At 37.2% G+C, this 25,354-nt stretch overlaps 1 protein-coding gene across 1 annotated transcript in view; it reads left to right on the top strand.

Moving 5' to 3' along the window:
- Positions 1-14,440: 14,440 nt before the first annotated feature.
- Positions 14,441-25,354, top strand: part of MARK1 (microtubule affinity regulating kinase 1) — a 49,302-nt gene continuing 38,388 nt past the window's right edge. The window contains exons 1-3 of the mRNA XM_085326087.1: positions 14,441-14,446; positions 22,376-22,579; positions 23,205-23,258. Of these exons, the coding sequence (XP_085182213.1) occupies positions 14,441-14,446; positions 22,376-22,579; positions 23,205-23,258 (264 nt within the window). The remainder of the gene's footprint in view (positions 14,447-22,375; positions 22,580-23,204; positions 23,259-25,354) is intronic.

The raw sequence follows: 25,354 nt of genomic DNA, 5'->3' as shown, positions 1-25,354 counted from the left end.
TTAAAATGGTCTTTGTCGGAGTGGAATGAGACTTTTAACTGACTTAATGTGCTTCCTCCTTCTAATAAATGATAATAGACTGATGAAGTGTTCGTGCAAATGGGCTCTTGTGTGCAAAATTTAGCTTTGGGCAACTGCAGTGGCAAGTTGCAGGTGAAGGGAGAAGGTATTTGAAATGGTGGGGGATGGGAAAGCAGGCGTTAAAGAGTAGGGTAAGGATGAATGTTTCAGCCTGGTAAGTTAAATTCATCTTTATAGAACACGTTTTCAAATCCCAAGTACACCTACTAGTGAAGCTCTCAGAAGTTCTGCAGTTAATGGTGATCTTCTGGAGAGTAGGCTTTTTTTCTTTTTTGTACTTGCGRCTGTGTGTGAGAAATGTTGCTCCATTGTGTGACTCTCAAGGGACAGATTGTAGCTGTGTATCCCGGAGAAAGCTGATTGATGGTTCTGTGCAGAAATCTGTGTACGCGTCCAGCTGTGCTTTGCACATGGCGTGAGGTCGTTGCATGAAATCATGGGGAGCTACCCTACCACCACCACCACCCCCTGTCTCTTGGCAGCTGCTTGCAGTGTTCTTCTAATTAAAAGGGAAAAAAAATCAGTGTACGCATTTCTTGGTGTGTATGCAAGCATGTGTTCTGTCATTTGGAAAAAAATTCGGATATAGCACCTGTCATAAGAATATACATTCCTTGAGGAATTATGGGAGTTCCTGGCAGGATATGTGGAAAATTGCATATTTCCATAATTCTTCATGCCTGTTGCTCCATAGTGCCCTTTGAAAATAGCCTGGAAGGGACAGAACCATGCAGTAGGTTACTTGGTGAGTCCTTATCAGAGGGTGACAGGTACAGTGGGTAAAATGAGGTTGGAGGGAAATTGGTGYGAAACAATCGGTATAACTGATCGACCTGCACTACGTAAATTCAGCCTCATTTTTTTTCTTCTTTTTGCTATTCTCTACATTTCCCAATGCTATGTTTAATTTCTCTAAATATTTTTAACAGCTTTTTTTTCCTCTTTCACTAAAGCTGTTTTTAAGGCAACAAAATATAAAAAGATCGTCAAGTGTTATTATTCCTATTGAACGGTTCATTGGGTAAGCTTAGGAAATTAATGGGTGGAGGCAGTACAGTAAAGACTACTTAGATGCCTATTATCAGTTTTTTTTTTTTTTTTTTTTTTTTTTTTTTTTAACAAAGGGCAATAGTAGTATTGTAATTATTTATTTTTGTGTTTTCACTTAGTATATGTAACATTATTTACAACTTCCTCTTGATACATTGTATGTAGACTGCCTAGGTAGTTTTTCAGTGTGTTGAAACCCTTGGCTGTGGGGATATTTGGGGTGAACAAAGCTTTGTACCTCTGCTGAGGCTGGAAACTGGAGGAGGAGAGGGACAGAAATCCAAAAAGCTTTGATCCAGCAGCTCTCTTATTTCTGYCCAGTATTAATTGAGGAAAGAGGGACTTTTATGTTTTCCCCTTCGTACCATACTACATCATATGATTAAAATGGGGATTGACTTTCCTGAATTAAGCCAAAGAAATATATTGGTGATGCATCCTCTTAAATCTTTATGGAGGGTTCTACATAACAGAAAATGCATAGAGATGTGACAACAGGCTATATACAATTTGCTTTAGTAAAATTAATAGACGTGTAAGATTGCTGTAGTTTGTTTTTTCTGAAGACCTTTTAGTCTGGTGTAAGAATTTGTTTTGAATTTGTTTTCTAATCCTTTGGGGGTATTGTTAATATTAGTGTTGTGGTGTTCCATATCCAGCCAGGATTTTAGGTAAAATTGTGCTATGTACTTTTCAGACACACAAAAGAAGTTGGTAAATTCTGCTCCAGAGATCTCACATATGTACTGTGGAGGATTGAATGGACAAGACAGGGGTGCTGGGGTGACGAGGTAGCACTGCCCAGAACTGAGGAGGAATGKAGGAATCGTAATTTGTCTTGTCTAGCCAGCGTCATGTGAGAATGATTAAGGGACATCATGGCAGGGGGTGGGTTTTAAGGAAGGATACTACAGTGACTGATAATGTGATTTGATTTGTTATCATACGAAGAATTATGATGATTTTCATGCACATATGTGTGTGCATGCACAGAGTTGGAGGCTGGTGAGAGAAGGGTGATGTCTCAAGAGAGCTAAAAGCAGATGTGKTTTAGGAAGACTGATGGAGACTGACAGAGATGTGTTTTAAAGGGCAACAAATTTGAGTAGGGCAGGAGATAACAGGATGGAGTAGAGTGGTTGGCTTGGGGTAATAATAATTGTAGCATGTTTTATTTATTTATTTATTTATTGCCTGAATTTGCTTTTGCACAACAAGAACACATGGTTTTGATTTGGACAGAGGGGGCGTGGGAGAAAGTATCTGACAGGAATTCTTTCGTTCAGTGCCTTAAGCAGAAGAATGGCCTAGTTTCCGAGCCTTACGGGTTCAAGAGGACAGCTGCATCTTTCTTATCCACAAGTGATGGGCTGTAGCAAAGTGGAAATTGCCTGTGTTTTTCCATGTAAGAATGTTTTTCCCAGTTATAAGTATATCATTAGGCTGTATGCTTGTTTGAATGGTGAGAACAGGGTATATTCCCCTAATCTTATTTTAAAGGTTTGTGTTTCTCTGTTGTGTGTGGTTTTTTTGTTGTTGTTTTCTCCCTTCTTCAGATCTTGAGTGAGCTCCTATGTTGTGGGGGGGAACACATGTTTAGTTAGAGCATTATGCACAGGGGAGAGAGCAGTGTTCATGCTATTAGGAAGCAAGTTACCTGTTTTGAATTTGATCTTCCGTGTGATCATGGGACAGATGAAGTAGATGTTTAGTTTCCTTCTCTTTCTTTTCATCTTTCTGTTTTTTTGTTTTGCTTTTTATAATTCCATATTTTAATTGCCTGGAAGACAGCTGTTTATATGCAATATTTTTATTATGTAAAAGGAAAAGTTTTGGAGAAAAATAAAAGAATAACATAGTGCTTCAGTGTTCTTTTTAGGCATTGTGAAAGAATTATTAAGGTTTAGAAAGAGCTAATGCAGTTCGATTCTTGTTTCATTTCATACTTYGTGGGTTTTTTTGAGGTTCGTAGGTGAACAAAGCATTAGATTGCTTGAGTTTGGCATTCTGAAGACTACTTGCATGATCAATTGAGTTAAATGTTTAACCGGAATAATGAGATTATTCCGTGTAGCCAAATTATTGTTGGGGTCTGTACCATCACATTTGTCTGATTGGGCAGACTTACTGTTCATATCTAGATTTTTTTAATATATTTTCTGTCTGTGCAGTTAAAATGTTGTGATCAGTAAAGACAAGAATTTCTTTTCCAAGGCACCCAATTACATTTAGAGGATAATATTTCCGCTACAAGAGCGGTAAGTTTTTCCCTTCAGTTTCTTTTGTAATAGAGGGAGGCCTGCAAGCTTTTAACTGATATCTGTAGCTTAGCCACTGAGTGGGAAAAAAAAATCATTTTTCTTTTCAGTGCAAATACTGAAGTTTCTGTATAATTACATTCTTGATCAGTGACTTGTGTTTGCACTTGCAGGCTGTTTTTTTCTTGTTCTCAGAATTTGGTATGGACTGGGCCTTAGTATCTTAGTGATGCCTCGAGAGAGGACTTCGGAAACTCTTTTCCAGTAGTACAGATTCATTGAGAAACTATTGTGTAAATAGGGCAGAGATGACTTTACTATACTGTGGAGCTATAAATCTGTGGTGAAAGTGAGTGAGCTTTGTGTTTACAATTCTGGAGGAATTTCCCCCTCTCCCCTGCTCCATCCCTCCCACATCCCTCCCAAAACCAACCTTTCCACCCATTTTTTTCATGTGCAAATGAAGCCATAAAAGACATTTCTTACAGATTGGCCTGGTAACAACTTCAGAGGTGGAACAAAGCTTTCAAATGCTAAATGATATCTGAGAGAAAGCATTGTGTCAAAGTTCTACCACTGATGTTCAAAAATTATCTTTTAGTGTTTTCAACTTGTATATACATGCATGCACACATACATACATATATTTATGCTCTATTCTGCCCCTAAGGTTAAATATACCACTTTCAAATTGTAGACAGTAGTGTGTTTCAAACTTGGCTTGTTTGTATTGTGGTCATGACATGATCTGTTAATTTGCTTTTGTTACTGGGAATACAATGCATACTTTTGGTGCCTTTTTTTAGTCTTTCTGGAACTCCAGAATCACTAGTGTGTTTTTTATTGTTTTTTTTTTCCAGGAGTGAAGACATCAGAAAGATTTTTGAAGTCTTCAGTGTTTCCTTTAGATAATGGCAAATCAAAAAGAAATGGTTGTAGAAGTTGAATATTTTCAAAAATCATTATGAAAGTGGGAAAGTTGTGTTGAAACTTTTATATGCTTTGATGTAGTGAATATAATGGAAGTGAATATGAGTTTTAATAAGTTCATTCTTTCTCCACATCCACTAGCAAGCCTGGTTAATTTTTAACAGTCCTTTTTTTTCAATTTGTAAATTAATATTTCTTGTGTTCTGTCATCTCAGTGCTAAATTGTGAGCTTCAAAATAAGAAGGCAGTATTTCATCTAAGAAAAATGGTTCTTTTTTTTTTCTCTGATTGAATAATTTAGCAAAATAAATCTTCAAAGAATTGCTGAGATCTCAAGGTCAGTTTGAAACTTTATAGCTATCCAAGCTGATGTAGCTTAGGCAGCGTTTTGTTGAGCATCCTAGTGAACCTAAGCTAAAAAAAATATTTTGAATGACTTAGTCGTTTTTCTTAAAGCAAGTTCTCCTGTGCTATTTTAATCTTACTTTATTTAAATAGTGACCAAACATGCTATAACTATCATAGTAAAATAGCTTAAGGCAGAAGCATTAAGTACTGTGCTTACATTAATCTTGCTTCTTTGTAAAGTAAGATGGCAGTTGAAAACTTTTTTTTTTTTTTTTTTTTTAAAAGATAAGCATTTTGTCAGAGATTTCTTTATGTATGCTTTCAAAGAAAACACTGACATGCTGAAGGACATACGTTCACATTCATAGCAATAGGCTTCTGCACAATTACATTCAGCTAGGCTACAATTAACCTTTAAAGCAATGAACCACAAATGCTCAGGGAGCAGTGCCGTGGCTCAGACTGTAATGATTGATCAGTAGAGTCTATTTATGTTGACAAAAAAAAAAAAGTGTAGATTTTCTATGTGTCTCTTYCTAGAATATAAGATCGGTATGTTATTAAATTCACAGCCTGAACAGGACAGCTGATTGACATCTCTGTTACATTCACTTAAATGTTTAGAAAGCAGATTTGCTGTTCTGTTGGAACAAACGCACTATATGTTTTCAAGTTTTCTTGCTCTGTTTTGCTGCATGCTGGCCTAGCAGCAACAACTCGCTTTACTGCTTCTCTTTTGCCATTCCTGTGCTTGTGGGACACCTGAGGGGTGACTGGGTGAAACGATGAGAAGTGGTCTGCACTCCACTTACTTCATTAGCACTGATGTGGCTCGTGCTCAAGATGACTTCTGTAAAGACTCCTACTGAGCTTTTCAAGATTTAAGTGCTCTGTACCAATGACTCCTGACCCTCTATGTGCAAAACTGTTTCAAGTTTGTGACATTTAATAAAAATGTAAGGAGTATTAGAGAAACCTGCATTCACAATAAAATAATCCAATATGTTTTGAGGAAAAAAAGGATATTTTTCTTCATATCTGTGTTCTGTGCAGTGATTAGCACTGTACTTCAAAGAGCAGTAGTACAAGAGAAAGAGGAATATTTGGTTACAGTAAGCTCTAGCGAATTTAACTGTTTTAATTTCCAAGCTGTATACCAAATCCAAAGCACTTAAAAAAAAAAAAAAAAGAAGAAGCAATAAAACAATCTTTAGATTTTGAATATCCTGTAAGCATATTTACTGGATATATGTCCTAATGGTAAGGATTGGTAAACATCTTTGGCTTAAAAACWCAAGGCAGAGTGAAACACATTGATAACTTCTGAACAAGGTAGGCACTGGTCTGCATAGCTGTGGTATATTGGAGATAAGAAGAGTGATAATCCTATTTTATATTTAAGCACCTGGCTTTAGTAACAAAATAAAAGACATAAGTAACAAAATAGGAGATCTTAATTAAAGAAGAAAATAATATCCAGCCTTAAAAATGATACGTTTTAATTGATTAATCATGAGGAACTTTGGCTAGTCTTTTTGCAGGAACTTTTGCAGTCTTATGTTTTAAACAAATACAGTTGTGATATGGCTACAGAACTCTTCTTCACCTCTGATGAAAGAACTTGTGTAATATATTAATGTTCATATAGCTGAATAATACAGAATTGCTGGATAGCCTATGGCAGTCTTTTGCAAGAGCAGGTGATGATAATACTACTGATTGCAAGCTCTAATTGTCTCTGTATTATTAAGTAATGGCAGTGCATGATAACTTTAAAATYTCAAGCAAAGACAAAGTTAGGCTGGATTGTTATCTTTTATTAAATAGATGCGGTTGGAGAAAATAGATCAGCTTTTTGATGGACGAGGCTCTTTTAAGCTCACTGTAAAGGCTCCCTCCTGCCCAAGGCTAACCCCATGGAAAAACCTGTAGTGCCTCTGCTCTGCTGTGCTTCTGTAGGAGGATTCACGCCTGCCTTATGATACGGTGAAATGCAGGCAGGCCTTTTTTTGTAAGTGAAGACGCAGTCTTAGTCACAGAGATAGAGTGCTATTTCCAGCTTTCTTGGACGCCTTCCTCCAGACTTCCTCCTTTGCCCACTGTTGGTTCACATCTTTCCCATCTTAGCAAAATACTTAGGAAGAAAGTAAAATAAAAATAAATTTATTTTTTAACTTGTCTATAAGCAGCCAGCTTTTTCAGCGTGGAAAAGGCCTTTTAATCTGTTTAATTATATGGATTGTTTTTTTTTCTTTAGTCCCTCAAATATTTTATCAAGTGCATTTTAAACCTGATGACGGTATCTAAACTGTTGTYGTAGCAGCTTTATTGTTATGTATTTTCCATTATCTACCTTTCTGAAATTGAGTTTACCCTAGTTCATTCGGTTAGTGGCCACTGAATACCTGTAACTTCCTATTTTATCACCTTCTTACCCTCTTCTTCTCTGTTTTTCCCCACRTTTTGCTTACTAAAGTGCTTTCATGCTTGAGCTTGGGTAATTGTTGCCGACTTCCTTATGCTTCTCATTCTTTCTGGGACCTTTTCCAGTTTTGCTCTTTTAATGACATAACTGAAATCAATACAAAGCTTTGCTAAAGCTATGTAGTTGTATCTCTTCGTTTATCCTTCAAGTAAAATATCCGTGTGTATGGATCCCAAGGAGGATTTTAGTGGGGGAATTATCAGAGTTGTAACGCTGAAGGGAGTAAAGAAATGTTTTGCTCTGGGTGGGTGAGGGGAGTCATTTTTGTTTTGGAAGTTCTCTTTGAAATTATTAATGAAAATGATTGTTACAACATTAAATGCTCAACCAGTTAGACCATATTTTCCTTGTTCGGTATGTTTTTCTCTCCCTCCAGTAGAGTTACTGTGCTTTCTTTTCTCAGATAACAGCTGAGAGTAATCAAGAGTTTTGCAATGATTAGTCAGAAAGGACATGCAATTTTGCAATGTCCTTTGTAGAGAGAGACTTTCTTTGTAAAGTCAGCTGATACGTGAGGAATATGCTGGGAGGGAATCACGGCGTTATTACGGAAGCTGAGTTTAGAACACACTCCAGTATGTGTACTTGCAGTGTCAATTGCTTGTTTGTGCTAAAATGATAAATATCTGAAATTCCTTTTGGAGAGCGCATGCTTGGCTTCAGTTTTATATAAGTATCTTTCTAATTTTTAGATGTTTCTGTCATTACTTAAAATAAGCAGAGGCACAGCTCAAATTCAGAGAATCTCGCACATTAAGAGTCTGATTATGCCATTGAAATTTGAAATTGCATTGAGTGCATTGAAATTATGCCTTAGCCTATTAAGTGCTAAGCTAAGCTTTTACAGAGAGGATCTGATAGGTTTCCACAAATGGGTGATGTGTAATGCATTCACTCATATCTCTCTTCCAGGTTATATAAAGTTCCTGATTGACAGTAATTGAATTCTTCAAAGCATTTGTATTTTTTATTTAGTATTTTTTTTCCAAGAGTAATCTTTTTTTTTCTGCAGCTTTTACAATAGGGACTGTCTATGGGTAGTTAACAAGTTAAGAAAAATGTCATTACTTGGTGAGAGGCTAAAATAGTGTTTTCTCCTTAAGATCAGGCTCTAGAAGGAATAACAATTGTAATCATTCAGTGTGATGAGGTATATGAAGGAAATAATAATAATATTGTAGTAGCCTTTACCAGACTTACCTATGTATGATATCTTCTCAAGTTTGCTTTTCTTTGTTATTAAACAAACAAGGCTGGTGGCTTTTTAGAGTTCCTTCCTTCCGGTGACAGACATCAGATATACATGAACAAAGAAAATATGTGAAAGCACTTCACAATGAAGCTCTTGCTCCATCTACTGCAGATCACAGAGAAATCTTATGTTCAGAAAGCTGATGTGAGCAATGAGGGTCGATCTTATATAGATGCTGGAATTAGGACTGGAAGACATTCTTATTAGAGTATATATGCCTAAGGCAGTGTCCATAAAAAGGCTAAGAGAAATCTGATCATTCAACCTGTGTAAACAGAAATAGAATGATAAAGTAAAAACTGCATTTAAAATACCTTCTTAACAAAGCCATCTTTGCTTGTTGGTGACTGCAGAAGCGTAGAGCTCTTACCAAAATCAAGTTAGACATTTTGTTTTGCAAGATAAAATTTGGGGAGTTTATTGTTTAGTTGGTTGGTTTTGAGGCAGATGTGCAAGCTTTTGGTAATTTTTGTACTTTGGTCTTAAATGCAAGCTTTTTCACCATTGTTCATTAAATTCATTTCCCAGTGGTATGTAATACTTTGTTGAAATAGGATTGTTTTCAAAGGGAATGGTGTCAAGGGTTCTAGAGTAGCATRGAAGAGACCAGCTGGACTCCTGTATCCATCTGTTTTTTCTTGTTCTCTTCACATACTAATTATTAWCCTGAAAAGGCTAAATTAAATACAACACTTGGTTATTAGTCTAAAGGCAAAGTTGTTWTGATAAAGAGAAATATTAACTGTGGCTGAGCTGTTTTCCTGGCATTATCTTGATTTTAATAGAAGGTATTTCCAAGAATAGCTCAGTTGGAGACACACGGGGGAAGAAAAAAAGAAAAAAGAGAAATGRATTGAGGAAACTGGCAAATATCTTGATAGGTAGTACCATTGTCATATATTTGAGTTACATTTATTTTCAGATAATTTTTGAGAGTGAGTGAAAGGTTGTGCCCAATTTCAGGTTGGMTATTGGGTGGTAGAAAGAAGGTAGAAGATGGATAGTTTCTTTACTATATGCTTCGTGAGAAAAAAAAAGATATTTAAATTAATAGCCRTCCCTCTGGAGTTGGAAGGGTTCTACTGAATTTGGTCAGTTTAAGGGGAAGAATACAGAGAGAGATCCCTGGGAGCCTTTGGTAATTTAGGGACTGTGACGCTGCGTAATGGGGACGTATGCTCAGGTCGCATACAGTGCCGTGGCTTTCCTTGTCTCATAAGAGGCAGGGAACACCTTAGGGCTGTGGATGGTGGACAGCCATGAGAGACCTGGCGGTGGAAGAGAGGACGTTACTGTCTGACCCATCCTAAGACTTGAAAAATTCAACAGTGTGCATATGAAACCTGTATGAGGATGGCTGTCCTTGAAAGTCTGGAGGACAAATCCTCAGTTGTTGATAGAGGGATACATGGTCCCTCGAACCTTCTGACGTTGTCCTCATGTTCCCATAAATGACTTGCCTGCTTTCTTCACTGTTTCAGAACATGACTGGATCAGGACAGAGTTGAGAGTTGCCATTGTTAATGGTGGCTTGGATGCTACCGTTGCTGCTACAGGTTACTTGGCTWTAATTTTATCAATTAGATAAAGAAGTCTGGAAATGCCTGACTTGCAGGCTGGGAACAATGTTAAAAAACTGTAGCCTGGGGTCTGTGATCCTCCACCCCTTGATTATCAAGGACTGGAGAGAGAAAGCTGTACTTACTTTTTGTAACTTTTCCACTTATTTTTGCTGTATTGGCTGCTCATTTTAGTGGTGTGTTTATTTTGAATGTACACTGCTTCTTGTTTGACACTTTAATTGTAGATTCTTTGATTCATCGTCTTTCTAAGCTTCATCCACATCTTGTATTTTTTACTTTATTTTTTCCAAATTTTCTTGTCTTTCTAGTGAACAGAAAATCCAGCACCTATCGTTTTTAATATTTTCTTTGCATCCTGTGATGCCCCCCCCCTTTTCTTTTTTTTTGCTCTCTTATGTAATCTGGACTATTTCAGTAGTTAGGTTCRTTCTGTTTCTTATTTTGGCTTTTACATCTCTTTCCTATATTCAGATGATTTCAGGTACACTGCCTTTCTGTCTATGTTTTAAGCTCAAAACATTGTCAGATATCTGCAGTATATTTTTGTGTGATTGACAATATTCATGATCTACTGTGTTACAKTATCAGCTGGTTTAAACATATAAAGGAATATTATTTTTAGCCGTATTACATACTTCGCAAAAATCTGAGGAATATTGCTGTAGGTTGTTTAATTTTTATATTTAAATTCCTAGTTGCATGTATTTCTAAAGTGTTAAATTGAGGTAGTTTGCATTCATAATTAAAGCCCAAAGGCAGTGGCATAAGTTTAGAAACAGGGGGCACAGAGGAGAGGGTAGTCTGAGCCCTGCGCAGAGCACACTCTTCAGCTCATGTCTTATGACTCATCCCAGGAACACAGAAGGTTTGGATGACTTAACTTTAAGGATAAATCTGTGCAAGATTGGGGATATATTTGCTGAACTAAAATGTGGGGTAATATTTTCCATGTAAAGACAAGTAGTTACCGCAGCCCAATGGAGTGCATATTATTTGATCTGTTAATTAGCAATTATATGAAAAATAGGGCAAAGTGCACTCAAYAGAAGATTGTCTTCATTTTAGTTTATCTTTTCTTTTAGTTCGTCATGTCCCCTGTACCTGCTGACTTGGATAAATAATTATTATCTTGTTATATACCTAAAACATGATTTGCTTGTTCAGAAGACTTYGGTCTGAATTTAGTGGTGTTCTTAAAACACTCCATATTGTGACAAGGAAATAACAGTTGAACTGCAGCTYCTACCATCAGATCAGACTTTGCTAGACTGTTTTCAGAGAATAAAACCATTGTAATTGAATGTTTCCTGAATGCTGTCTCACTGATAGAGGCATCCTTCACTGTCTAAGGTACTTCTTCCTTTTAGAAATACAGTTGGTGTTCCTTTGCCCAAATACACATTACTATTCTTACCCAGAAAGTCGAACTTTGTATTTATTCTTTTTTAAAAAATATGCCTTTGGAATGCTAGGTCCAATTAAATCATGATTTAAATGTAGTAGTAGAGAACTACATCTCCTTAGCAGAAGGTGTCCAGCTGGCACCTTGTCTGAAGGAGGACTTGTTAATGACATTAAAAGCCCTCAATGCGGAGAATCAGATCAGAAAATATTTCCTAGCCTGAGAGTTGAAGAAGCAAAACTAGTGCACCTCAGTGCAAGAGGCCGTGGTAGAGAAGGTTGCCTTGCTGCACCTCTGGAAGTTGCAGCCCCGTTGTGTCAGCCGGCTTTGGTGGAAGGGTATGACATAGGTATTACTGATCTGCTGTAGGTACGTGGCATGTTTTCCCCTTCTAATTCTCAAAACTAACCAATTGCCCAACTACTTTTAGACTTGTTTATATTGTACTGTGTGAAGAGATATGTTATGATGAGTCTTCGCACCTTTTGGCTTAGATTTTCAAGATTCTTAAAAGTCAAGTTGCAAGAAAAYAATGTGAAATCCTTCTGAATATTAGGTGAATTCATTTGAAACGTAGGGCTTCATGCGAACTGCAGAGCTCTGCACTGCCCTACAGTTTAATTCATAGGACATCTGTGTGTCAATTAGTATACGGTGSTATCAGGTTGGATATTTTAATTAGTAATCTCTTCACTTTTTTTAGRAGAGTTAATAAAACCTTGAGGTACAATAATAGTCTTTTCAAAATACAGTAAGAGTTTGTCTTGATGGATCCATCACTGGATCTACTGGATGGATCCTGTAATAGGAATATAAAGACTTTAGACATAGTGTCCAGGTTGGTAATGGAATAACTTAGTGAACTCTTCTAYGTGCTGGAAATATTACAGGTATTTTGCCTATGTTTGTCATTTCTGAAGTGTAACTTCTTAAGCATATATTATACGTTCTMCTCTCAATCAAACGCCCAGTGCACCTAAACCAAACAAGCAAATTACGTTTTCATTTCCACAGGGCTTTATTCTGTTTTTTATCAGTCCTTTTGCCTTTCCACTTTCATACAGAATGGGAATAAGGATCTGCTAGCTGCAGTTTGACTAGAAACATTGGTTTGTCTCTGGATTATGAAAGAAAGCGACATGATCAGTTTTCTTTTCCGTCTTTCCTATCCTGACTGTGTGGTTCTACAGCAACTTCAAGTTAAAATTGGTCTTATCCTGCCGGTGGTGCAGTCCCACTTCTTCCTCATGCCTGCAGTGATGATTATGAAGCTGTTTGGTGAGTTCTCMAGGGTGCTGGGAGTTACCTGGGCAGAGGAGTCACCAGTTTGTCTGACTTGTCTCCCTGGGTCGACTCTCATCCTTGCTGTGCCAGCAGCAGTGCAGCTTTCAGTGGGTGCAGGCCTATTGTAGGCATGGAGTGGGTTGGCTTGAGCAGCCGTGGTGCCATGTGCTGACTTGTCCAGAGATTTGTATTAGGTAGTCAGTAGGTAAGAAAAACCATACACTTCATAAACTTGAGAGAAAGGAGTCGTAGGGATTCAAAGCCTGTCCTGATAATAATTGCGTGTGTGTTTTCCTTCTGCCTTTTGCAGAAGAAACCTCAGCTGCCCCAGAAGACTAAATGGTTTAATCATGAATGTCAGAGACGCTTAGCTTTATAAGCTGGTTACTCTTTTAGTTAGTAAACCTTTTATCTTGCTGCTGTTTCCACTGTCTGGAGGCAAGCCTTAGCCTTCCAGATTGTAGTCCCCAGACTCTAGAAACAGCTCTTTCTCCTCATTTTTGAAGTCTGATATTAAAACATTTTCCATTTCTTGTATTCCTGCAAGCTTTTGAGAAGCTCCATATGCTTGACATGATCCTGAACTGAAAGTTGTTTCGTATCTCTTTTCTCCTGCCTTTTATCAGGCCAGATGAAAAATGACCTGGCAGCATCATCTATAAGTGCAGTAAAAACTTCTGCTGGTTTTCTGTGCCAGAAGTTTCACTTTTGGGATGTGTTTCTGTTCGTTGGTGTTTGATTCAATTAACTGTCAATATTACTATTTCGTTCTTTTTGGTTCTGTGGAATGTTTTTCTGCTGACTTTGAATGCTGTGGCATGCAGCAGCAGTGCATATAGCTGCCCAGGTTTCTGAGCCTGGCGAGATGCTCTCAGTGAGTCAGGATTTGAAAATGTTCGTTTGGAGCCATGTGCTGGCGGTTTTGAAGCTCTCACGAATGCAATAACTCAGTAAAAAAAGACTGGCAAGGTTAGACTGATGACTTCCTGAGAAAAGAGAAATGGCTGGTGAGAAGCATTAAAAGAACTATCTGTAAGAAGGGCAATGTTTCAGATGTTTTCAGGAGGCTGCAGCAGGAGTAGCCTTTCTCTTTCCTCCCTCCTTCCACCTCTAATAAAGTACTTTTCTTTAAAAACACCGATTTGTATTAATTTTTGCATGCGTAGTTACAAAGTTAGAAGGAACAAAGTAGTAAATGAAATAAACCTTCAGTTCCTATGTTTGAAAAATTTGCTTTAAGCTGCTCAAAACTGAATAGCAATATCTTAACTATTTCATTTTGACAAAATAGGAAATGTTGTACTCTTTTGCTTGGTAAGGTTATTTCTGTAGCTTCTAATGCTGTACTGAATGACAAGCAGTTAGAAATAGGTTAACATACAAAGATTCTGTGAATTTTTTTTTTCTTCMCTTATTAACACCTGGGCTTTATTGCAGCAGCTTTTAGAAGTCCTGTCTTGACTTTCATGTGTGTGGGGTGATGATGGCAGGGAGTTAAGTTGGCTTGTCATAGCTCTTAGTGAAGATGAAATGGTCTGACTGTCCTGAATTAGCCCTAGAAAACCTTGTTTGTGTGTTTGGGATGAGTCAGGAGTGAAGGTGCCAGATTGAAATAGCTATGCCAATTCTGAGTGAAACGAAACAAATGCAGGAAGGTACTGTCTTCTGCACCGGCATGCCTGGCTAAGCGCTGAGGTTTTCTGAGGGAAGGGGGTAAGAGGAGGAAATGTTCTAGCTGATTCCAGGTTAAAGATCTGATTTACCGAGATGAAGGTATGTATTTTTCTGAAGTGTTTTGACTGACTCCTCTCCTCAGAGGAAGAGCAATGCATTTTTTTTAAAAAAAACTTTGAATAAAATGTACCTGTGATTCCCTTTGATAATGAACCTCACCCTTCGTATGACTTTCCTGTTACTTTAAAAAACTGAGAGGAAATCTACTATAAAATAGTATTTCTGAGGTTAGTATAATTATATGAAAACTACAAATATTSTGCAGAACTTCTTGTATATATATTTTTAAATGTATAAATTCTTTAACGAAGTTTGGATAGCTTTGCATGACATTGCATTGGTATAATGTGTTCAGGTTTCTGCCCTAGTGTGCTTGAAGTTGTAAACGTTGCATCCTGCATAGTCAGCGATAAGAAAAATCAACTCCATCTGCAGCTGAGAAACTTATTTCTGATATATCTCTCAAAGCTATGTTGATCACTTTTTTTAAAAACAAAAACAAGAAAAACCTGGCTTGAAAGCTCCTTAGAAATTTAGATACCATAGTAACAAGCACAGCATAAGACTTGTGACTTACCAGCTCAGTGCTCAGCAATAAGTGAATATATTACTAGTAAATGTGTATGCTTTTAGAGAGGAATTTTCGTTACATACAGACATTAATGGACTGCACTTTATCTTGCAATAGAAATAACTATTTTGCTTGGAGTTGTGAAGTACAGAATCTTATATTAGGGAGAAAAGAAAGATGGAAAAACAGGTAAAGAGAAGTTACTTTGTGTGGTATCTTGCTTCWTACTATATATTGAGCTCCATACTTATTTTAGGTTTTATATAAATTCTTTTCAGAGTTACAGCATCASTTAATGAATGTTCCCATATGCCTGACTGGCACCAGCTTTACTCACAATCACTGTTTTGTACTCCTGGCAGCTTCAAGCCCTCTCAGAAGCTCGTTTATGCCTGAAATTTTTACRTATTATGTAAAACTGATGTAAACATGATGTAAACAGAAAGATGCATGTGTGTGTCTGATTATTTTCACTCTGTACTTCTGGAAAGCTTATGAGAGCAGGCCCAAGATATAGGTTTGAGTTAAAGAAAAACTTTTTAGAATTTTGTTTGATTTTCTTCTGTCTGTGCCATGTGCTGGTCTTGGTATCCAATTTAATATCTATGTAGTCCTTTTCCCTCTTTGGGTGTGGGAATTTCTGTTTTTAATCTATTGTTTCAGCTGAGTAGATTGATTGCTGCCTTCTTTTTAAGCTTTTTCATTCTTTATAATGAAGTTTCTATCTTGCAGTCACATTCCAGTATGCATTTAATTACTGATAAGGAATTATGAAAAGAATTGCGTATTATTTCTTTTTAATTTTCCCTCCCCATCATACTTTCTTATGTGTACGAGATGAAAAATGAGAGTGGAAATGGATATTTTGATTGAGATCAGAGATGATTTAGTGATGGTACAGTATGATGGATACATGTGGCAAGAGTAAGCTGTAGTTTTGTGCAGATAGTAGCATCTTATCCATCAACTAGTGCCAGAAGAGGGAATTCATTCCTCTCSCAGGTAGACTCCCTCATACTGTGAGGTGTTGCACCACACTTTGTACGTGGCAGCGTGGAGCACTGAATGCGCCATGTGTGATGCACAAGAAGCTGATCTGAACATCTATTTGGCAGCTTCAATATAGAAACCAACAGACCCTTCAAAAACTTTGACTTTTGGTTTAGTTTGGGTTGTTASATCAGTGAAAGAAAAAGTCTTGCTTAAGGTGGTTTACCAGAAGTTCTCGGATACTGAAGAAATCGTTACAGAGAGCAAACGATTACTATATGATAACAGCTGAACAAGTAGGACATCCCTTGTCATATTCTTTCTTCTCTTTTCTCTCTGCTTCTGTATTGTGAACCAAAGCTGCTGCAAAACAAAGCCTTCCAGAAGACACATGGTGGTAGATCTGTTTAACTGTCTTCRTGTCCAGATGCATAGCAATAGGAGTACTGCTGTTGGCTAGTTAAGATACAGTAATCCTAAACTGAATCTCTGCTCRTAGATCTATTGACAACCTGTTGGACCCGTAAGTAATAATGGTTAATGTGATTTATGAAGTTCTAGGTAACCATAGGTATACTAGAAAGCTCACAGTGGTAAGTGACTTTTAAGATTCCCTTCTGTTTCAGGAACTGAGAAATGGAGACCTCCTACATTGTATTTGAAAGGCAAGAGTTTCAGTCAGAAATATCTTGGGAGAGGTTTTCTATAAATTCTCAGAGAGGGACAGTTTAAAATTGTTTCGAGCAAGCATCAATAAGGTGTTTGAAAACTTGTGTCTGAAAGCATATTTTCATTACTGCAAGATCTGTGAGCGGGCCATATGCAGTCCACCAAGAAAGGCTATTGCACTTTCCAGTTGATCTGGTATCATGGCACGTTTGCAGAAGTTGAGGACRTTTTATACGTACATGCAACATAAAGAATATGAACTATATAAAATTAAATGACCTTCGTAGTTGATATTGATACACTCCACTCTCACCTGTCTTTCTGTGAGGAAGCTAAACCAAAAAGCTGGTGTATGTTGTATGTATTTGTGTTCTGAGAAGCTGTTTATTCTCCRAGCTTTTTGTAGATAAGGGCCAAGGCTGTGAATCTAGCATCGCCTTCTGTAGGAGACTAGGCTGGTGAAGCATAGTTTTATGTTGAAGAAGCGATTTATAAAGCAGTGGTTTTGTATGCAGGAAGCTAGTACTCTGCTTGTGCAGTGAAGAGGTGCCTAAGGCACAGTGGGGTTGAGCCTCGTAGAGGTGCTGGAGTGCATACTCAGTTCTGCTGCTAAGCAATGATTATTAGAAGGAATTGAGGAAAAATTGCAAGTCGCAGATTAACCTGATCAGTTTGGGGGGTAGAGAGTCTTCAGCATGCTTCAGACCTATCAGTGTTTCCTTGCTCATCACTGTGGCTTCTCTAGTCTAGATTCAGCCCCTACTAATTGCTCTGTACTCATGAAGTAACTTTCTAACAGCAGTTAGTGTTTTGATAAATAGCAAGGTCTGTTGTTTCGGGGGATATAGGGGTATTCATAGTAAGCAATATTGAAATGAGAATATTTTGGCTTTTACAGTTGGAAAATAGAGCTTGCATTTTCTGTCTGATTAGTTGGTCTCTTTTCTCCGGAAAAGGTGGGTTGCACCCGTTTATAATGTGTTGAAATTCAAAATTGGCTTGGAATTAATAACCAAGATTTTCCTTTCTATAGAAATGTTTGTGTTCATGCCTGTAACTGTGTAACATATAAAAGACAGGGAAGGAATTTATTAATTTTATGCCCTCAATTAAGTTAATAGTCCAAAATATTGATACCACCAATAATAGCAGTTGGATTCAAAGGAAGGAAATGTAAATAGGTGATCTTTACATTTTCTGATATAATACATATTTTTACTCTTGGGCAATTATGAAGGATTTTGTGCCCTAGGATAATGGATATTCTTTGCTGCTGAACAGGCTGAAAAAGTTATTTTACTACAAGAATTGGAACATAAGCTGAGGATGGTACTAAACAGTCAGAGGAGACCGACCAGAAAGTTAGTGACCTATAGCTGATGAATGCCTCTAAGTTTTTAATTTGAAAATAAAACTGTGAATAATCCACTGAGTAAAAAGTTAGGGAGACGGTTAAGAGTGTACTCCTTTGTGTGGGCTAGCAGTTACGATTACCTTGCAAAACATTACAGCTGCTATAAATGCTTACATGTATGGCACATGCTTGGAAATGCTCAGGGTCATGTATATCAAAACTGGCTGCAAGAAACTGAAGATCAGAAAGGGAGTAGTACTGAGAGGAAAGATGTGATGATGTGCGTGTTTTCTAGCACCACACCTGCGTACTTTGATTCCRTGGGCTCACTGTACTGAGGTATTTGACTTGCGGAAATTCAAGCAGGGGCAGACCCGGGACTAAAAAGTTTGCTAGAAGCAGTGAAGTGCATCTGTAAGCAGGCTGATGAATGGATAATGCTGATCCACGGCCAAGTTCGCAGCCTTGGCCTTTATCTGCAAAACGCTTCGTGAACAAAGGGCTCCTGTGACTCGGAGGGGCTGTGGAGACCTTTGTGGGGTCTGAGCGGGCCAGCGCGTGCCGCTTGGTGGCTCACGTTGTTCTGGGGACTTCCAAGGCTGAACTCTGAGCGCAGGTGGTGCACTCGTTGACGCAAGTTTAATCAAAGTGCCATATATAATCAGTGAGGGTATAGCCCGGWATAGCAAAGTGGCTGAAGGATAGCTAGGAAATGAATATGTAGAATAGAGAAGTCTGCGCTTCACGTCTACTTTCCGGGGATAGTTCTCCGCGCTTTCCCCAGATACTGTGTCGGTGTCATCTTGCTTCGGCAGGGCCGCGCTGGGTGAGCAGGATRAACAGCAGCTTTGGTTCTTGCCGAGGCTGGGGATCAGATGAACTCTTTAGCGGTGTTTTTTAATTTTTTTTTTATTTTATTTTTTTATTCCAGTGAGCTTGGCTTTCAGTAGCTTGTCAGAAGCAAACCTAGTTAGGAGAAATAAGCATTAACTGCGCTCTACTCAGTCTAGCACTGAATCTTAATCTAAAGCTGACTGTTGGCGTTACTTCCCTGAGATTGCTGAACAAGTTGCTTTTCTCTGAGTACCTGGCTAATATGCAAAACACTTAAGTGGCTAATATAACATTCTGTTTCAGTTCTAAACTTTTAATTATCATTGCAGCTTTTTTGTTTAAAATAAAATYGCATTCTACTTTAAGAAACATGTAATTTTATGACTTTTAGACATTTCATGCAACATTAACACAAACTGAACATACAGGAAGTCAAGTTCATGCTGTATTGTAATGTAGTGTTTCCCAGGCACGCAGTTATGTCGAAATAAGTATTTAAGAAGGAATAAAAGATATTGTCAAGATAAATATAAAAAAAATCAGAATTACTTATTAAAGCACTGTGCAGGAAATGTAGTTTGTTAGGTAGAACTGTTTTTTGGTGGCAGTGAAGTTCAAGGARGAGAACTTTGTGGGAATTTAGAGATAGCAGATATCTTGTTCTTCTGAAATGACAATTTTAAATAGTCACATACTAGCTGATACATAATGAATGAACATATAATAAACAAGAAAGAGCTTAAAACTACATGTTGCCTGCTGCTGCGGAATTCAGGTTTCAGCTGTAATGTTGTTTGGGAACACTCTGAGATACCGTTACTTTGACCTAACTTAATTTTTTTCCACTTCTTAGCCTTATTATTCTTTAATACTCTTTTTATAAAAAAAATTTTAAAGTTGATGAATTCTTGGTTTTCTTATTTAAATTTCTCTGTGCTTTTCAGCGATAACAAGCTGTTTAAGTGCAAAAGAGCTGCTTATTACAAAAACTAAGAAAAATAATTTGTAATGTATTCAGTGCTGCTCAAATACAGAAATTATACATATGTGGCGCTCGAGCTGAGAAATTTGACCTTTTTTATGCATGTTTTCTGTCACTCTTAGGCATAGCTGGAGAGTATCTATTTGACTATGAAGATAATCTGTCCAAGAGGAAATAAATAAGAATCTGTCCTGAGGGGCTTAGCCTTTTTGCCACAAAAGGCCAAACTCTAGAATTGTCATGACCATGAACTTTATCTATCTTTCTTTTGTTTTCAGATTTGCTCTGACTGGATTTGGGATTACTAGCTGATTTTCCCCTTTAAATCTATGTTAAAATGATATATCCTGTGAAGCTGTCTTTCAGTTTGCCTCTGGCATTGGTTTTCCTTGCCTGTCCAACTGTTTATCTAAAAGATACCTTCAAGTGCCTGCTGAAAGCAAGTTAATCCTATGGCATGCATGGAATTGGCACCCTAATTGATATCAGGGTGGCTAATAGTCGTGGTAGTGATTATGGATTAGCCAGGGGAGATCTCACTGTGGGCATGAGCAGGCTGCAGAGCTCGAAGACTTCAACGCTTGTATAACAGTGCTGTGGCTCTGGATTGGGTTCTAGGTACAGCTATAGTATTTGTTGTTAGTACCATAGAAATAATGATCTTGGGTATTTTCTGAGGCAGGATTTTTAGTTGAGCTCCTTTTTAGTGCATGTAGGACCAGTGTCTTAYATTGCAGGAATTCTTTAAAGCTTCTTAGCCTGGAGCTGTCCTTATGAACCTCTCTTTCTGAGTCTACAGAAAGTATTTTAATTATGTGCTTCTAAGGGATATTGCTATCATGTTATTTCATGGTTGAGTAGATTTGTCTGAAATACAAACTTTAAGCGTCTGACTTGCTTGGTTGTGCAATAAATTCGAAAACAGTTTAGCTATACATTAAGCAATGATAGTAAAATAGTATTTCACAGGGACATTTAGATAATGAAAAGATAAACAGAAAATTAAATTTTGGGCCATTCCCTTGGTCACAGTGAATAATTAATAATGATGGCAGTGATGTAARCAAACTTTTGTATGTTTGGGAGGGACTTTGTGGCTTCTTGGTTTATTTTGGTTTTGTTACAGCTGTTAGCTGGTTGTCTCAATTCTGCTACCGTGCATACGCAGAGACAATTCCAACCAGCACTGTGGAGCTGTTTGCAAACCTCAGTGCTTGTAGAAGGGGGTTAGCATCAGTGCGTCATAACTGTGTGCTGTGGATGGAAGCACTACTTTAAACTCTTATTTTACATAGGAAAAGAATTATTTGTGTAAGGAACGATGGGCGAGATTGGTACAGGCAAATGTTAGGTTGCGTGTTGGGTGAAATGGTGAAACAGACTGCTGCACGCTCAATCTGGTGCTTCTGATTTAAGGTGAAGGATGTAGAAATCTGTGCTGTAAAGGAACAGGCTCAGTTAGTGCTTCATAAAAAAAAAAAATGAGATAGCCAACCTTTGACTGAAGCAATGACTAATGAGGAAATACTTTGTTCATGCTGTATGCTTACTAGAAATTAAGATACASTTGTGAGTAAGCACACCTTTCTTCTACAAAATATAAGAATTGGTCAGAGACAACACTATCCATACCCACGGTATTTGCCTTTCTTAAACTGTGTAACTTAAATTACCAGAGGCTAAATTTTATCCTTTAAGCATTTGTGTCCATCTGCTATTGATATTAGAAATCATTTGAAATACTGGAACACTTAACACCCCTGTAGCATCTTCCTCTGATTTCTAAGTGGAACATTTCCAAGCCTCAGTTGCATCTTGCCCCTTACCTACTTGGAAGCGTATAGAAGCACTGCAGCTTTAAGCTACTAACTTGGTGTGGGATGACATGTTGGTTGCATTCAAAGTGACATCCTTTCAGCTCTTTAGATTCCTGACATTTAAAATACATGAGATATTGTGGAGTTTACTTTTAATAATAGATTATTATTTTTAAATAAGAATGCAGATTGCTCGTTRCTTGAATGAGAACTTGTATGGCTTACAAAGATGCAAGCAGATTTGGGAACAAAGTTTACTTGAAATGATTTTTTTCTCAAAATATTACTTGAGATGAAAAGATGCTTTAAAAAAATTCTTGTGTAGCTTTCTTTCGAAATATATTCTTAATTTGTAATTTCAAGTTAAGYATGTATAGCTGTTCTTACGAATTTTTTTTGTGTTGTGTATTTTTAAAAGACTAAGATTTGCTTATGATTAGACAAGTGTATTTGCAACATAGTGATGTAGTATGTAGTTTGGCGTAGGTTCATATTAAAAATATCTTTAATGATTATTGATTAGTGTCTAGATGTCTCTAGCTTTGCTTTTGAAATAGGCATAATCTTTCTGTAAGCTTCTTTCTTGTTATGTGCATCAAGGTCTCCTCAAAGGCAGCATGTTCTGCGTAGGCCACAGTCCAAAGTTATCCATTATGCTTGTAAAAATAAATAAAATGAAAATCTTTTTTTATGCTTTTAGACAAGTTTGCTGCAACTGTCTAAAATCCCCAATTTTTTATTTGCGTTATAGCATACCTCTGTGGATGGATACGCTGAACCACATGTCCAGTCTATCAAATCAAGTAGCAGACAAAATGTCCCTCGATGCAGAAACTCAATTACATCTGCCAATGAAGAGCATCCTCACATTGGAAATTACCGCTTACTGAAAACAATAGGAAAAGGAAATTTTGCCAAAGTGAAACTGGCAAGGCATGTTCTCACAGGAAGAGAGGTATATGTATATATGTATTTTATATTTTCTTTGACTGTCCTTATACATATTTCTGCTGTTGTTTATAGCTTAGTTTTCAAACTGTAAAAAAACACTTTTCTCATCATAAAGTAAGATGCAAAGAGAATGTTTCAGGATAAGTGAAAATGGTTATCTGATGTGCCTGAGGTTTTTTCCACCCACCCCTTTTGAAAATGTAAACTCTTTGGTGAGGAGATCAAAAAGTTTGTGACAAAGCAAGGTTTGGCTGACCATTTTATTCTGGGGTTGGGAGGTGGTCCATTCATTGCCAAGAGTTTCCAAATGCAAAGGAAAACTCTATCAGTGGAAGCCCATCTGTTTAGTGGAGGGAGTGGTTTTGCACTGGGCAGGATAACATTGTTCTGTCGACAATGCTGGCAGAAATGTAAAACTGGCCCCTTGTAGTACCATCCAACAGCAAAAGTCTTGAACTGCTTCTGTCACATCCTAATAGATGAGAAATTTTACTTAATAGACCATAAAAGTAGATATGTACAGATTGCATGTACCTGTATGCTTTTTTTTTTCCACAGATTTACAATATATTGCTGTTCAAATACTTTTCTGAGTTTAATAATCAATGTTTTTTTTCCCCCTCCCCAAGGTTGCTGTGAAAATAATAGATAAAACCCAACTAAATCCTACTAGTCTGCAAAAGGTAAGAACATACCGTAACATCTGCAGTCCTATGCAGAGTTAACCTATGGTCTTTTATTTCCTTGACAAAAATCTTTGATCTCTTTACCTTTGTAAGCAACAAAGGTATATGTTAACTATGTATGTATGACCTTGGGAGACAGAGTCTTGTCTTAGCTGTAATGTGCATTTGCAATTTGTTTGAGAGCAGTTACTCTGTACAGTTCCTAGCTAAGCAGTGCTTCTTTTCTCTTCCTTCCTCCTCCAGCTTTTCATTGTGCTGCCAGTAAAATTTGTGTCTAATTAGGTACACAAATAATTTATCTGCATTCTAAATTAAGATGCAACCCTGTATAGAAGAGTTTTTCTTGAATTTTTCTTTAATGTAATAATTGCTTTTTATGGAGTTGTAAGGGTGCCAGTTTTTATGGCTTTAATGGTTTTTTCAGCTCTGCTTTTATATTCTTTCAATTTTAATAAAATATTTGCTAAACCCAAGGGCCCTTTAACAATTACTTCTTGTATATAGTACTGAAGAAATGACTGAAGGTAATCTGAGTGTTCTGATTTCTCCATTGCACTTTTAGTGCCTATAGGTAGAAATTCAGAAATCCTTTACAGGCATTGTGGTGTTGAGAAGAGTTTACTAAAGATAGGTCAGTTTGGATCATCTGATTTTACCAAAACTCTGGTGTGTGGTTTTAGTTCTATTATGTGTCATTTGCTCCCCACCAGCAACACACACAATTTGTGCATGCCTATGTTTGTTTTTGGGTGAGGTCCTGAAAAAWTGTATTTTCCTGGGTGTGTAAGTTGCATGTTACCAAAATTTTGGGGTATTTGTTTTGTTTACAAATATTAACCTGCTGCTGTCTATAGCTGTAGAATGAGAGGGGGAGAGAGAATGGGTTTTTTACTGTTCTTTTCTCTCTGGCTGCTGTTGCATTTATCTTATTGTGTGCCTTAGGTTATGGGGAGTTAAGAACAACTTTGATTGCTCTAATTTTTTAACTGTTACTTCCCATGTGCTTTTTTTTTGTTGTTGTTGTTTCAGTATGGGTTCTTGAGTTTTGCTTTTTAATTCAACCTACCGTGAAGAGTCCATGCAAAAGCTCCGTCATTCTTAACTCCATCTTTGAGTTAAGCAAACCTCTTTGGTAATTATTGACCTAGTGAAGAGGGGCCCATTGAGGCAGTGCTGACGGAGCATACTGCCAAAGTCCTGTGCTGCTCACTTAGCTTGTTCCCTGCCTAGCTTGGGATTTCACAGGGAATGCTAGCTGAATTTGTTTATTAGCAATAAGAGGGTAAAAGATATGCTTTGCTAGTGTTTTTTTTAATTGAGTGACATTTTAATTTCAGACTCCACATGCATCCTTCTGACTCTTTTCTATGCTATTTTACATGGAGATTGACATTGTGCATGCAAATCTGCAAAAATACTTAGTTGTGAAGTCCTGAAATGACAATTTGATACAAATTCATGAGAAGCTGTTGGTGGGGAAGAAAAGTTCAATACATGTCTTTGCCTAAAAAAAAAAAAGTATTTTTGAGGCACTACTTTTAAAGGATATGTTAATGCTTAGTACCTGATTTCTGCTTCTTAAATTGACATGTTCTTTCATTTACATGGCAAAAAATTCCGAACAAATCTTGGTTAATGTGAATTAAATGGACTGCATTTTAGTTCACACCCTATGCTAAACWTTGTTAGGGTATATGAAAAGTACAGTGATTCAGCTTTTGGATTGTAGTATGCAGTATAGTTTAACTGCCTTTGAGCTTGGAGCTTGTGTGTTAGGATGAAGGAAATTAATATTTGTTGCAACTGAAACAAAGATTTAGATAGTCTGTGTTAAAACCATAATGCTTTTCTAATGCTTGCCTTTTTGTTAACCACTCCACAGAAAGACTGAGATATTCAAGATTAGGTTAAACTTGCAAAACAAAATRTGTAAGAAGTCGATAAATTCATGAGGTGTGATGCAGCTCGTGCTTTTTCCTTTTTTATCTTTTTTACTTTCAAACTTCAATAAAATTAAAAATTTTATCTTAATATGTTATATCTCATATTTTTAGCTTCCTCATATTTCTATGGGAACAATATGCTTTGTGGTA

Source organism: Rhea americana, unplaced genomic scaffold, assembly GCF_003343005.1.
Source record: "Rhea americana isolate MKP2758 unplaced genomic scaffold, rheAme1 scaffold_127, whole genome shotgun sequence".
Classification (NCBI taxonomy): domain Eukaryota; kingdom Metazoa; phylum Chordata; class Aves; order Rheiformes; family Rheidae; genus Rhea; species Rhea americana.
This window is presented reverse-complemented; position numbering and strand designations above follow the sequence as displayed.